General features: G+C 42.2%; 1 protein-coding gene across 31 annotated transcripts in view; it reads right to left on the bottom strand.

Moving 5' to 3' along the window:
- The window catches only part of LOC139380850 (nebulin-like), a 95611-nt gene that overhangs the window by 1574 nt on the left and 79895 nt on the right, over positions 1–14142 (bottom strand). For 8 of the 31 annotated variants that reach the window (XM_071123952.1, XM_071123951.1, XM_071123960.1 and 5 more), the window contains 12 exons: positions 13249–13353; positions 12449–12553; positions 9455–9565; positions 8699–8812; positions 8226–8330; positions 7912–8016; positions 2639–2731; positions 2049–2141; positions 1449–1556; positions 1017–1203; positions 802–894; positions 434–574 (listed from right to left, as the gene is read on the bottom strand). In XM_071123952.1, coding sequence (XP_070980053.1) covers positions 434–574; positions 802–894; positions 1017–1203; positions 1449–1556; positions 2049–2141; positions 2639–2731; positions 7912–8016; positions 8226–8330; positions 8699–8812; positions 9455–9565; positions 12449–12553; positions 13249–13353 — 1360 coding nt within the window. Of the gene's footprint in view, positions 1–433; positions 575–801; positions 895–1016; positions 1204–1448; positions 1557–2048; positions 2142–2638; positions 2732–3394; positions 3475–3873; positions 4136–7911; positions 8017–8225; positions 8331–8698; positions 8813–9454; positions 9566–12448; positions 12554–13248; positions 13354–14142 lie in introns of those variants that run through there. The other 23 variants (XM_071123959.1, XM_071123964.1, XM_071123962.1 and 20 more) reach the window with 13 other exon arrangements.

Raw genomic sequence — 14142 nt, 5'->3', positions numbered from 1 at the left:
TGGATTGTGTGTGTGTGCCTTTCAGAGCGTGAATGGCCAAGACAAAATATTTGAGTGCCTTTGAACAGGGTATGGTAGTTGGTGCCAGGCGCACCCGGTTTGTGTCAAGAACTGCAACACTGCTGGGTTTTTCACGCTCAACAATTCCCTGTATGTTTCAAGAATGGTCCACCACCCAAAGGCATCTAGCGAACTTGACACAACTGCGGGAAGCATCGGAGTCAACATGGGCCAGCAGCCCTGTGGAACGCTTTCGACACCTTGTAGAGTCCATGCTCTGAGGCTGTTATGAAGGCAAAAGACGGTGCAACTCAATATTAGGGAGGTGTTCCTAATGTTTTGTACACTCAGTGTCTATGGAATTGGTCTAAAGTGGTTTGGTGGTGTGATATCTGAACTGGGTTGTGATGTGGGCCCACTACAGTAGACCTACCCATGGAGGAGGTAGCAAAGCCATTGCTGTACAGGGACACATGGTGGGCTGGGTCCTCAGACACCTCAGACTTCTCATCACCAACACCACTCATAGCGCTGGTGGAGCGGGAGTGCTCCTTGCTGCGACGCTGGGCTTGGACTGTCACACAGAGGGCAAAGGTCAGGGTTCAACAAAACCTAAAAATATTGGTTGCACTTTATATTGAATGAATAGGCCATTATAAATGCTTATAAATGCTTTATAAATTATTATACATTATTATGAATAAAATCATAACACTTATAAATGCTTATAGATGTTTATATGACAAATCAAAGAGTTTCCTGTGGATTATTCTGTTCAGGTGTGAGGCTTCTCTCTCTTACCTGACATCATGTGCAGACTCCTGGACTGGATGTTGTCCTCAGCAGGGTCGTAGTCAAACACAGAGCCAGGGTTGGTGCGCCATACACGCAGATCTGAGGGTGAACAGACAGGTTTTACAGAATGGCTGGTACAACATAGATCAAATGGATGTAGAATAATTGGTTGGTGTTTGTTTGTGGGTCTCGGCACTGCGTGTGTGTGCTGGTGTGCGTACCGGTGACTGTCTCCTGTTCATGCTCCACCACGCGTCTCTTCTCCATCTCCACCACGCGTCTCTGGATGCCCCTGTAGTTGATGTCGCTGAACTCCTGGGTGTTCTTCTTCACACGGTCCATCACGGGGTCAGAGGTGGTGGGAGTGAAGCTGCCCTTACTCTTCTCAAAGTCCTGGTGGTATTTCACCTGGTGGACAGAGAGCCGTGGGATGATATCAGTCGGGAATGAGTAATCAACTTGGTATGGCCTTTGTTATTACATTTTAATAAAGGACTCAGTGGTAAGACAATAGTTCAACTTTAGTGGTATGGTTTTACATGGGTAGGATTTATGAACGTGAGCAATTCTGTCTGGCATGTGTTATTACAAGAAAAAGACTCTTTACAAGCCAACAAGAGATATTATAACATCTACAAAAACCATTGACTCACTCCAGATATGTTGCGCTGGGTCTCCTTGACGCGTCTCATCTCAGGTGTGTCCAGCACAAAGGCAGCCTTGCCCTGCACCTGCTTACGGAAGCTGTCAGAGTACAGCACCTGTGGGACAGCAGAGAGGACAGCAGAGGAACAACGTCAGCACCAGAGTTAACCCCCTTTATCTGCTGAACCTGTGTGTGACAGAATGTGGCACAACAACAACAACAACAGATAGGGTCACTCTGAGAAGGGCTTATTATTGGGACCTCAGACGATATTAGCAGGGAGATTCAAACCTTCAGTGTGGGGGTGGATTAAGAGGGCGTGTCCCAATTCATAATGGAGTTAGGAGGGGTGTGTTCCAATCCTTAATTGGGGTGTTGGGAGTGGGAGGAAGCCAGGGGAAAAGGAGGAGTTGACTAGTTTCAATAACAAGGCAGAGGGTTAGCCATGATATACAAATAGATGAGAGCAGAGGATGACTACTGTAGATCTGATTAATGAGGTTAACTAGAGCCAGAAGAAGAACAGGAGGGAGTTAGATGAGAGGGTTAACGTGGGTTCTAAAGGGTTCTAAAGGGGCACACAGGTCCTGGAGGACGGCTGGTGTACCGAGCTAATCTGTTCTTGGTTCCGTTTCGCTCTCTCCATCTCTGGAGTGAACACCTGGGGCGTTCCTTTGGCAGAACTGTCCTTATACAACACCTACAGGGCAGAAGCACAGCCCCAGGGGACAGTCAGACACACTGCAACAACACAATCCAACACACACCAACACACACTAAAACATCCCAGCCTCCACAGCATGGCAAGGATGTTAGTTGCCACACTAAAACAGGAGATAAATAGCACACCTCTTAAAGGAAGAACGCTGCTGGGGAGATACACATTTAAAAAAAAGGTTAAGCAAAAACACTCAAAATGTGAGGAAGTAATTTTGAAGAGGGTGTTTTAGCTGAGGTTAGAATGAAGGGAGAGTCAAAGATGATTTACTGAGGGCGGAAGGTGGAAGGATAGATTGAAAGGAACGAGGAAGGATGGAGAGGGATGATGTGTTGTATTAGAATCAGGGTTGATTGTTGATGACAAGGGCTGAACCGATAGAGAAGACAGTTTTAGGCGGTAAGGGAGGATCACGCACAAATCTGGACTAAACAGTGAAAAACACAGAAACACTTGTTGGTATTGGTTTCCTCTAGTACCGAGCTGATGTTCTTCTGCATCTCACGAACCCTCTTCACCTCCGGTAGGTCTGAGATGGCTGTGCACCGACACAACGAGTCCTTGTACTTTATCTACCCATCAGATCAGCATTATGGTCCCATGCAGAAGAGAGATGATGTCACAATGGACAAACACACACAGAGAGAGCAACCGTGAACCAGAGACAGCAGAGAACAGATTACAGGAAACACTGTAGCTACAAATGACATTGAACTGTTAATAGCACAAGGGACAAGAGCGTATGCAGGAGAATAAAGCTAGATTGAACACATGGGACACAGCAGCAACTTCAGCAAAGTCATTTTGGATCGCACACCTCTTCTGAAATAATATAGACTGTTTAGATATATGCATGTACTCACAGGGAGGGGTTCCTCCATCAACATATTGTTTAAACATATTGTGGCTTCATGTTACCAGAGAACTTGACATGTTTTAATATTCTATTTTTAAATCATTGTCTACTTAAGGTACGCTTCAATTTTACGTTAGGACATCTTTTGAACAGATATAGGTTTTGGGCTGGGGTAAGACTAAAAAGGGTTGGACAGGGGAATTAAAGTGGGCTTGGAGTTGTACATGGGCTTGCGTAACATGAGCAGGACAGACAGGAGTATATAAATGAATCAATAAATGAACGAATCAATTGATTGATAAACTCCTGATCATCAAGCCCTGTAGAACTATATGGATGGTAGATGGAGGGTAAAGAATCACAGTATAAAAACCTGTACCATGCTAATGTGTTGCTGGTTGCGTTTAACTCTGTCCATCTCTGGGGGGTCTGATATAGCTGCTCCTCTTTGTACTGAATCTTTAAACAGTGACACAGAGACAACCAGTCAAAAACACGGTTTGTTGACCACTTAAATAAATACTAAGGAGATGGGAAACGGATGAGGGCTGCCATAAAATGCATGCAAAGGTTTGGGTTATAGTTAGACTACCGTTTCAAAAATCTCACAGCACTTCAGTAAAGAAAACTGAAGAAATAGAATTAAAAGACAAAAACACTTTATGATGAAGATTAATAGAAAGAAAAAATGGAGAAGAAAAATCACAAGGCAATTTGTTTGTCTGGTAGGAAACCAACCAATAGAAAACAAGAAAACAAACATGGGATGAATCTATTTAGGGCTTTAGTTTGGAGGACAATGGAAATGAAGTTATTTTTGTACCGCTAAGTTATTTTGAAGCGCTAGACTTCATCTTGGCACACAGAAGTCAAAGGTCAGGAGAATAACCACTGATGCTTTAGGGGGCATTATTGGAGGTCAGTTAGGGGTCATACGACAGAGAGGGTGAGAGGTTTTTTGAGGTTTGTTGGTTGGGAAATTATGGGGGGCCTCCTTTATGGGAGGGACTAGATAGAAACTCGAGTACCGAGCTGATGTTCTTCTGCATCTCACGAACGTTCTTCACACCCGGTAGGTCTGAGATGGCTGTGCCCCGACACAACGAGTCCTTGACCTACTCTGGTGGTTCCATGAGAAACACAGAGACAGAGACAAAGCAAGACAGATAACAGATATAAAGCACACGTACTGTACACTACACGTATACTACAAGTACACTACACGTATACTACAAGTACACTACACGTATACTACAAGTACGCTACACGTATACTACAAGTACACTACACGTATACTACAAGTACACTACACGTATACTACAAGTACACTACACGTATACTACAAGTACACTACACGTATACTACAAGTACACTACACGTATACTACAAGTACGCCACACGCATACAGCAGCAGCAACAGCAAGGACGATGGCCTCACTGAAGACAGTGAGAATGCAGCCGGCATAAAGCAGGTAGATAACACAGTTGTGACATTTACATTGCATGTCAACAGCAGTTAAGTGCTTTTGCTTTTACAGAATATACTGCAAATTATATAACACTATGAACTGACTAGGGAACCTCTGAGCAAATGAAAGGTAGATATTTGGTTTAGTTTATTACAGATCTTAGATGTAATGTTAATTAATTATTTTAATGTCCTGATGAGTCTGGTGGCACAATGAACTCTGAGATTAGCACAAACTCTGCAAAATGGGGTTGAAAATGTGGAAAGAAAAAATGGTTGCAATTATGTAGAGATTAAAACATTATATGTTTTTTTTGTTGTTAAATTTGAGATCTGGGGGGGGGGTTCAAAGGGTAGACTGAGTGAAGACAGGCAGGGTCACTCTATAGTGTTTGTCTGATTGCATTTAACTCTGTCCATCTCTGGGGTGTCTGACAGAGCTGTTCCTCCTCCCAAGTCCTCTTTGTACCGAATCTTTAAACGGTAAGAGGAGGAAAACAGTAGTGAGTCTTTGTTCTATCAGTTGAGAGGTTGGTTGAGTGATTTGTGCATGGGAAAAAGACAGGGGAAAAGACAGCTAGGCCTACAACAGACAAAAAAACAGAAAGAAAACGTTTCTAGATGACACATGACATTACGAGTCATAAAGCATGAAACCTTTTGGCTCAAAGTGGTACTATATGCCGTATTTCATAACAACATTGCTCAAACCAGAGATCTAAAATCTAAACATGTTATTAACCTAATACAGAAACACAAGTTTGGCTATGATTAATCTCTCATTATCAGCTCAAGAGGATATTAATAATAAGAAAGGGGAGGAAAAGAAAGAGATGAAAATGTGCTGTAAGAAAAGGTGAAATATATATATATATTAAATACTCATGGAGCAGTAGGTATCCCCAACTGAAAATCTTTCTATTCTCTTTAACAGAAAGCATTTCAGGGCTTTCCTTTATTGATGACACTTTGCCTTTTATGTTTTTAAGGTGGTCTGTCTGGTACTGAAGCTACAGGGAAAAGAGCACAAGTGCAGTTAACATGTCTCCCAATAACAAAAACATCAAGAAAAGACAGGTTGGAGTCATTAAAACTCGTTTTTCAACCACTCCACACATTTCTTGTTAACAAACTATAGTTTTGGCAAGTCGGTTAGGACATCTACTTTGTGCATGACACAAGTAGTTTTTCCAACAATTGTTCACAGACAGATTATTTCACTTATAATTCACTGTATCACAATTGCAGTAGGTCAGAAGTTCACATTCACTAAATTGACTGTGCCTTTCAACAGCTTGGAAAATTCCAGAAAAGAATGTCATGGCTTTAGAAGCTTCTGATAGGCTAATTGACATCATTTGAGTCAATTGGAGATGTACCTGTGGATGTATTTCAAGGCCTACCTTCAAACGCAGTGCCTCTTTGCTTGACAACATGGGAAAATCCAAAGAAATCAGCCAAGACTTCAGAAAAAAAAATTGTAGACCTCCACAAGTCTGGTACATCCTTGGGAGCAATTTTCAAATCCCTGAAGGTACCACATTCATCTGTACAAACAATAGTATAAACACCATGGGGTTTTATACGCAAGTATAAACACCATGGGACCACGCAGCTGTCATACCGCTCAGGAAGGAGACGCGTTCTGTCTCCTTGAGATGAACGTACTTTGGTGCGAAAAGAGCAAATCAATCCCAGAACAACAGCAAAATACCTTGTGAAGATGCAGAGGAAACAGGTACAAAGGTATCTATATCCACAGCCAAATGAGTCCTAAATCGACATAACCTGAAAGGCCGCTCAGCAAGGAAAAAGCCACTGCTCCAAATCCGCCATAAAAAAGCCAGACTACGGTTTGCAACTAATTGAGTGTATATAAACTTCTGACCCACTGGGAATGTGATGAGAAATAAAAGCTGAAATAATCACTCTCAACTATTATTTTGACATTTCAGATTCTTAAAATAAAGTGGTGATCCTAATTGACCTAAGACAGGGAATTTTTACTAGGATTAAATGCCAGGAATTGTGAAAAACTGAGTTTAAATGTATTTGGCTAAGGTGATTGTAAACCTCCGACTTCAACTGCATCTAATAAGCCATTCTGTTATTACATATACTGAACAAAAATAGAAATGCAACACGCAACAGGAAATCGGCCAATTTAAATGAAATCATTAGGCCCTTATCTAAGGATTTCACATGATTGGGAATACATATATGCATCTGTTGGTCACAGATACCTTTAAAAAAATGGGCCTCACAATAGGCCTCAGGATCTCGTCACGGTATCGCTGTGCATTCAAATTTAAATCAATAAAATGCAATTGTGTTCGTTGTCCGTAGCTTATGCCTGCCCGGATCATAACCCCACCACCACCATAGGGCACTCTGTTCTCAACTCTGTTCTCAATCAGCAAACTGCTTGCCCACACAATTTCATAACAAAATACACTCTCTCTGATGTATCCCCTTCACAACAAGTTCTCTCTGTCAAGTAATTCAGCCCTTATACTGGCATCTTTCAGGACCTGAACACTGTAGCCCCGATTCAAGACGCCATTCTCCAATTGAGCAGATTTGACACTGTAGTCTGTTTCCTGATCGCAAATTCTGCAGACTCTTTGGAATTGGCCATATGGAATATTCTCTTTTAGCCTTTTGGGGTGAAAGCTGTCTGCCCTCAGAATGGTATTCCCATCTGTCGGCTTCCTAAAGAGTGATGTGTGCAAACAACCTTTCTCATTTTTACTAATGTCGAGGTCCAAAAAGTGAATGTTATCCTTGCTGTACTCCATCGTTAGTTTGATGTTGTGTGACCACTCCCTCTTCCAATCAGGGCTGATTGAAAAGCTGTTCAAAAGAGGACATTGTATTCATTTTTGTTGTACTCCCTGACGAAGGCCATGCAGCCGAAACACGTCGGTTTAAAAAATTACTTTGTTTCTATTGAACATGCCATACTAATAAAGGCATTTGTATTAATTATATGAAGAGTGCCTTGGTCCTCCTTTCTTTTTGACTTTACATGTTGCATTTATATATTTATTCAGTGTAAACTAAATTATGAAATTAGCTACTGTACTTTCCAACGACAATAAAAAGTCTTGAGACTGGCTTTTCTGAATCGGTAATTAGATAATAAACATAATGTCCATATGCTGCTGGTTTCTTTTAGTTCAGACAGAAAAACACAACAGATGTCCATAAAGAAACAATGAACATATACATACATGTACATAAAGTATTGAAGGTGATACTTTGAAGTCAAGACACTGAAGATGCACAGAGAGACACCTTGCTGCCACTGACTGACATGGGGGCATGGTGAACCTGAGACCTGGAACCTAGGCCTTGGTTCCAAAGGGAGGGTTCTAAAACGGAAGGTTCTAAAATGGAACAAAGGGTTTTAAAAGGCTTCTACTTACAGTGCTGAAGTTCTTCTGATTCTCACGGACTCTCATCATCTCAGGCGTGTCCAGGACGGGCACATAGTGAGACATGCACTTCTCAGCCTCCTCCCTGTACTTTTTCTGTTGGGACACAGTACAGAGAGAGAGAGAGAGAGAGAGAGAGAGAGAGACGTCACATAAGAGCTTGGTCATTCAACTCTAAAGGCAATGTATTCAAAGCATATTAGTCTATATCAATCAAATTGATGCAAAATGTATCTACATAGTTTATGAAGTGTTTACGTACACAGTTAATAGACATCCATAGTAGTTTGGAGCTTTCCTCTTACCTGGCTGACCATGTTCCTGATGTTCTGTGCATGGAGGATGTCAGGGGTGTCGATAACACTAGTGTAGCTAGCCCTGTCCGCCTCGGCAGTCTGCTTGTACTTTTGCTGAGGAGGGACACAAACTGCAGCTCAGAAACACACTCTTAGTTAAATAACATCTACATGCACTGATGGAGAGTGGTTGTTCAGTATTCTTGGTACAGTACACAATTACAGTATGGAAGGCAATGAACATAAAGTGGTTATGATTATAGTGTGCATTCATTACATGTAAAATAGCTATACAGCAACTCAGGTATAACGAAGACAGTTGGACAATATGAAATAGCTTCTAGGTTACAAGTAAATGCTACTCTGGTTGTTATCACCTAAAAAAACATGGCTATAATGTATTATGCTTTTTGAAATTACTGGACTTAACGCACATATTACAAAACAAGGGTGTCTTGGCCCAAAAACCCTGTCCCACTGACCTGGCTGAGGATGTCTGTAGCATTCCTAGCCCTCATGAAGTCTGGCGTGTCTGTAGCCAATGCCAACATTCCCTTGCCCTTGATCTCTGTCTCCAATGCCTTCTTGTACTCTTTCTGCAAACAGCCACATTACACACAGTCAAGTCAAACACAATACTATTTATAGTGAGTATTCAAAATAACTACTGGATATTATGTCACATTGGTTTAGGGGCTGCAAAACCAGAAACGTCACAGGTTAAAACATCTTCAGCTAAGGGGATGATTAAGGAGACTCCTAGGGAACCGTGAACAGAGAGCTTAGCATCACAAACCAACAGTAACAGATCATGGGATTAAGTTACAAGTGAGGGAGAGTGATGTGAGACAGGAAGGGTCCACTCAGAGCTGAAAGACAGAAGAAGGTTTAGCGTGAATCTCAGTGAAAGTTGTTTCAGACATCATATTATCTGGTTAACCTGGGGAACTACTAGCCTGGTGCCAGATCTGTTTGCGATGTCTTGCCAACTCCTGTAGTCACTGTCAACATTGGAGTTAGCAAGACAGCACAAACAGATCTGAGACCAGGCTGGGGGAACGACACTATTAGCTTGGAAACACATTAGTAATGTCATTAGCCAGAGCCAAGAAGAAAACCAATCAGCTGTCTGGTTAGTTAGGTGATGAAGCAGGAAGAGGAGGAGGAGAAGAAGCAGAGGAAGAGGGGGATGAGCAAGGGATTAGAGAAGAAGCCTGTTCCATCTGTAGCAGTCCTACCTGACTCAGGATAGCAGTGGCGTTCCTTGCTCTCAAAAGCTCAGGAGTTTCCTCAAAAACAGTTAGCCCTTTACCCTTCACCCCCTCCTCTAGATCCCTCCTGTACTCTCTCTACGGGGCGGAAGGAAGAACAGAGAGGCTGCAGAGAGACAGGCAGGGTAACACAGGCAGGGCACACAGACAGGACACGGTACGGTAAAGGCTCAGGTGGCAGTACCGCTCACACATAGATTCTCAAAGCCACCAAGTCTCGCCTTCAGATTATGACAGACCAGTTCTGGTTTTGGTTGACATGTATAAACAAATATTGAGTTGCCAAATTGGACATTATTCTTATTTTTTACAATAAGTATTATGACCAATAGACTTATTAAATTAGACATTGGAAAGACATTGGTGAGTTTGGTAAGCAGCCTGATTAAAAAAAACAATCCCATTTCATTAGACAATAGGACAATAAATACCCACAGAATCTTTGGTACAAGACAGTTTGTTCATGAGGCTCTTTGTCAAAAGCACTCATGCCTACATTTCATTAGGTCATAATGCACAGCAAACACAGGAAACAGGGTTCATATACAAAGCCAAACCAGACAGAAAAACCAGATGGACAAAGCAGACAAATGCAGACAGTTGTTTTGCACCAAACTTCCTCTTGTGTCCTCCCTCCGTCTAGTAGGACAATATTGGAGGTTTGGTGCAAAACAACCATTCCCCTGGAGGGAATGGTTGTTTTGCACCAAACCTCCTGTAGTGTCCTACTAGATGGAGGGAATGGTTGTTTTGCACCAAACCTCCTGTAGTGTCCTACTAGATGGAGGGAATGGTTGTTTTGCACCAAACCTCCTGTAGTGTCCTACTAGATGGAGGGAATGGTTGTTTTGCACCAAACCTCCTGTAGTGTCCTACTAGATGGAGGGAATGGTTGTTTTGCACCAAACTTCCTGTAGTGTCCTACTAGATGGAGGGAATGGTTGTTTTGCACCAAACCTCCTGTAGTGTCCTACTAGATGGAGGGAATGGTTGTTTTGCACCAAACCTCCTGTAGTGTCCTACTAGATGGAGGGAATGGTTGTTTTGCACCAAACCTCCTGTAGTGTCCTACTAGATGGAGGGAATGGTTGTTTTGCACCAAACCTCCTGTAGTGTCCTACTAGATGGAGGGAACTAAACAAGTCAGGATGTCAACATAGATGACAGCGCAGATATGACAATAAAACAAATTCTACAACTAAAACAGTCATGCAGCATTACTATGGTACTATGCACATGGAAAAGGGTGTATTTATTATGTGTAATAGTCATAGAGTGTATTATCTTCAGGTGGCGAACCATGCAAGCTGACCACATCTAACCTGGGTGTGACAGAACAATTAAGAAAAAGTCTCAAGTGGGATTAAAAGAAGGAGGGCTGTGGTGGTTGTGAGGGACTTAGTACGATTACCAGGGGTGGGTGAAGAGGAGGAGGAGAATGAGGAGAATGAGGAGGAGAGTGAAGAACTGGACGAGGAGGAGGAGAAGGAGGAGGGGAATTAGGAACTGGAGGAGGAGGAGGAGAATTAGGAACTGGAGGAGGAGGAGGAGAAGAATGAGGAGGGGAATTAGGAACTGGAGGACGAGGAGGAGGAGAAGGAGGAGGGGAATTAGGAACTGGAGGAGGAGGAGGAGAAGAATGAGGGGAATTAGGAACTGGAGGAGGAGGAGGAGAAGAATGAGGAGGGGAATTAGGAACTGGAGGAGGAGAAGGAGAAGAATGAGGAGGGGAATTAGGAACTGGAGGAGGAGGAGGAAAAGAATGAGGAGGGGAATTAGGAACTGGAGGACGAGGAGGAGGAGAAGGAGGAGGGGAATTAGGAACTGGAGGAGGAGGAGGAGAAGGAGAAGGAGGAGGGTAATTAGGAACTGGAGGAGGAGGAGGAGAAGGAGAAGGAGGAGGGGAATTAGGAACTGGAGGAGGAGGAGGAGAAGGAGAAGAAGGAGGGGAATTAGGAACTGGAGGAGGAGGAGGAGAAGGAGAAGGAGGAGGGGAATTAGGAACTGGAGGAGGAGGAGGAGAAGGAGGAGGGGAATTAGGAACTGGAGGAGGAGGAGGAGAAGGAGGAGGGGAATTAGGAACTGGAGGAGGAGGAGGAGGAGGAGGAGGAGGAGTTGAAAGAGGTGGTAAATGCCCGTTCGTTACCTCGTTGGCTATTTTGGTGACATGTCTGACATGCAACATGGTAAGGGTGACCTCCAAGCCTGAGAGGTTCTTTCCCTTTATGGACTCCTCATATTCCTTATGATAGTCTTTCTATTAGCCACAAAGATAAGACAAGTGACAGACACAGCTGAGATACAACATATAACATCCAAGCGTAGTAAGTCCACAGTCACAATGCAAGCTTCACCTCAATATTCTTACTAAGAACAAATCAGGGGTGTATTACTTTACGCATGACCACAGTATACCTCTGGTGTGGGTAGTGTTTTTGTACACACAATATAAGATTCGAAACCTTTTTGTGTTTGTGCATGTATAATAGTGCTCTGTTGTGTAAGGAGCCACGTCTTCTTCAACAGTCAATATGTTCTGCGTCAGTCTGTCTGTGCACTAGCAGGGAAACATGACTACCAGACAGACATCCAGTACCGTACCTTAACCCTGGATCATCAGAGGAACATTTGGATTTCTGAACTTACAGTAAGTACATCATGTGTCAGTGCCATAGAAATATGTTATGGGCGCTTAGTGCCAGTGCTTACCTTTCACATCAAATTACACATAGGGAGAGTACAGTTCACAGACATTGAAGTAACACTTATGGAGAACACACAACAGTCTGCAGAATCTCCAAATACCACCCCAGAAATACAGTACAGATACATTGTCAGGCAAAAACAGTTGAGTGTTCCGTATTCTCTTCTGAGCATCAGCGAAAATCCAAACTGCAAAGTAAAATGGTTGTTTGAACCAACAGTTAGATATTGGGTTGAAACGATATAATGTGTATTTACCGCGCTCTGCATGTGCTGGGCTTCCTTAGCCGTCACATAGGTGGGGGTCTCGAAGTCCAGCATGGCCTTCCCTTTAGCCTTCTCATACTTCTCCTTGTACTTCACCTGTCAGACAAAGAGGAGTCAGACAAATATATTCACAATATCATAGTTTCTAAATGTATTTATTGAATAAAGTTGACTTACTTTATTGAATAAATATGACTAAATAGGCCATTTAAGGTTACCATTGAGGCCTAAACGATACCAACTGGGCTATAACACCATAACAGTGTAACAAGGTGTCTTCAGAACACACTGACAGGGTTTATGACACAGGTTTGTTTAAATATGGTGAATTCTGGTCCAGATATCATTTCCACTTAAACCAGGGGAAGTTCATTTTTCCTTTCTAATCCAGAGGGCAAAATTACTCCACACAGAATGGAAGCACGGGAACCAGTTTATAAGGATTGCGGTATAAACCTCTCAGGTTTAATGATGGTGTGACGAGTGGATTCATTCAAAAATGACTTACATAATAACACACAGCCCAACCAACACTTCCAGTAAAACTGTTTTTGCAAGTCAACAATACAAACACTAATTATTTCTCAAAGTGTTCCACTATTTAATGACTTCACAGGTAGGAGAAGAAACCTGGGAGAATTCAGAATTTAGATTTGCAGGTCACATGATGAATTGTAATATTGGAGAGATGATTTTCAAACAGGAAGTTGACATCTCAAACACGGGAAGTTAAAACCGGGTGATGCCAATAGGACTGGTTCATAGGTCGTCCCATACATTGGCCCACTTACGTGACTCTGTAGTTCTGAAGCCTCCTTGTGATGAAGCTGTTCTGGTGAGTCAGCAATCATGAGGTAGTGACCCTTAATGTCCTCATGTTTCTTCTTGTACTGGTACTAAGAGGGAATCAGCGGCCAGTAAACAGCTCAGTACAAAGGCGTAGGGAAAAAGAGCCACTGTCGTTAGCTCACTCAATGCCACCCATTTAAATATAGATGTTTTTTAACAAGAATGTTTTATAAAAAGTTAACGAGCGGGAATAAAAAGGAATAAAAAATAATGAAATGAAAGAAAATGAAAAAAGAGAGAGTGAGGCAGAAAGTTCTGAGCGTCAGTGGTTATAGAAGACTAAGTTATGATATACTAAGTTAGATTTTTATGAAGAAAAGAGGAAGAAATCAATTCTGCACACGATAACATGCTAGACGGAGACGATGTGTGAAAAAGACTAATCTAGACCATAGATTAATGAAAAAAGACACGGAAAAGAAGGTTACAGCAGGTTCTAGTACTAGTACTGGGAGAACAAGGGGTTATGTGAGGAAGTTTGTAGGTCAAAGGTGAGAAGGTTCAGGGTCACTACCAGATGATGTCCTTGAGGATTAACTCACTATTGATCTGTGTTTTACTACGGCTTAGATAAGCAAAGCAGGACAAAACTGGCTGAAATGACATCATTACAACTACATTACGACTATTTCTGGTTGTAAACTGGTTGAAATGACATCATTACAACTACATTACAACTATTTCTGGTTGTAAACTGGTTGAAATTACATCATTACAACTACATTACGACTATTTCTGGTTGTAAACTGGTTGAAATGACATCATTACAACTACATTACAACTATTTCTGGTTGTAAACTGGTTGAAATTACATCATTACAACTACATTACAACTA

This window comes from Oncorhynchus clarkii, chromosome 22, assembly GCF_045791955.1.
Source record: "Oncorhynchus clarkii lewisi isolate Uvic-CL-2024 chromosome 22, UVic_Ocla_1.0, whole genome shotgun sequence".
NCBI lineage: Eukaryota > Metazoa > Chordata > Actinopteri > Salmoniformes > Salmonidae > Oncorhynchus > Oncorhynchus clarkii.
Note: the sequence above shows the minus strand (reverse complement) of the source record. Positions and strands in the feature narration are given on the sequence as shown.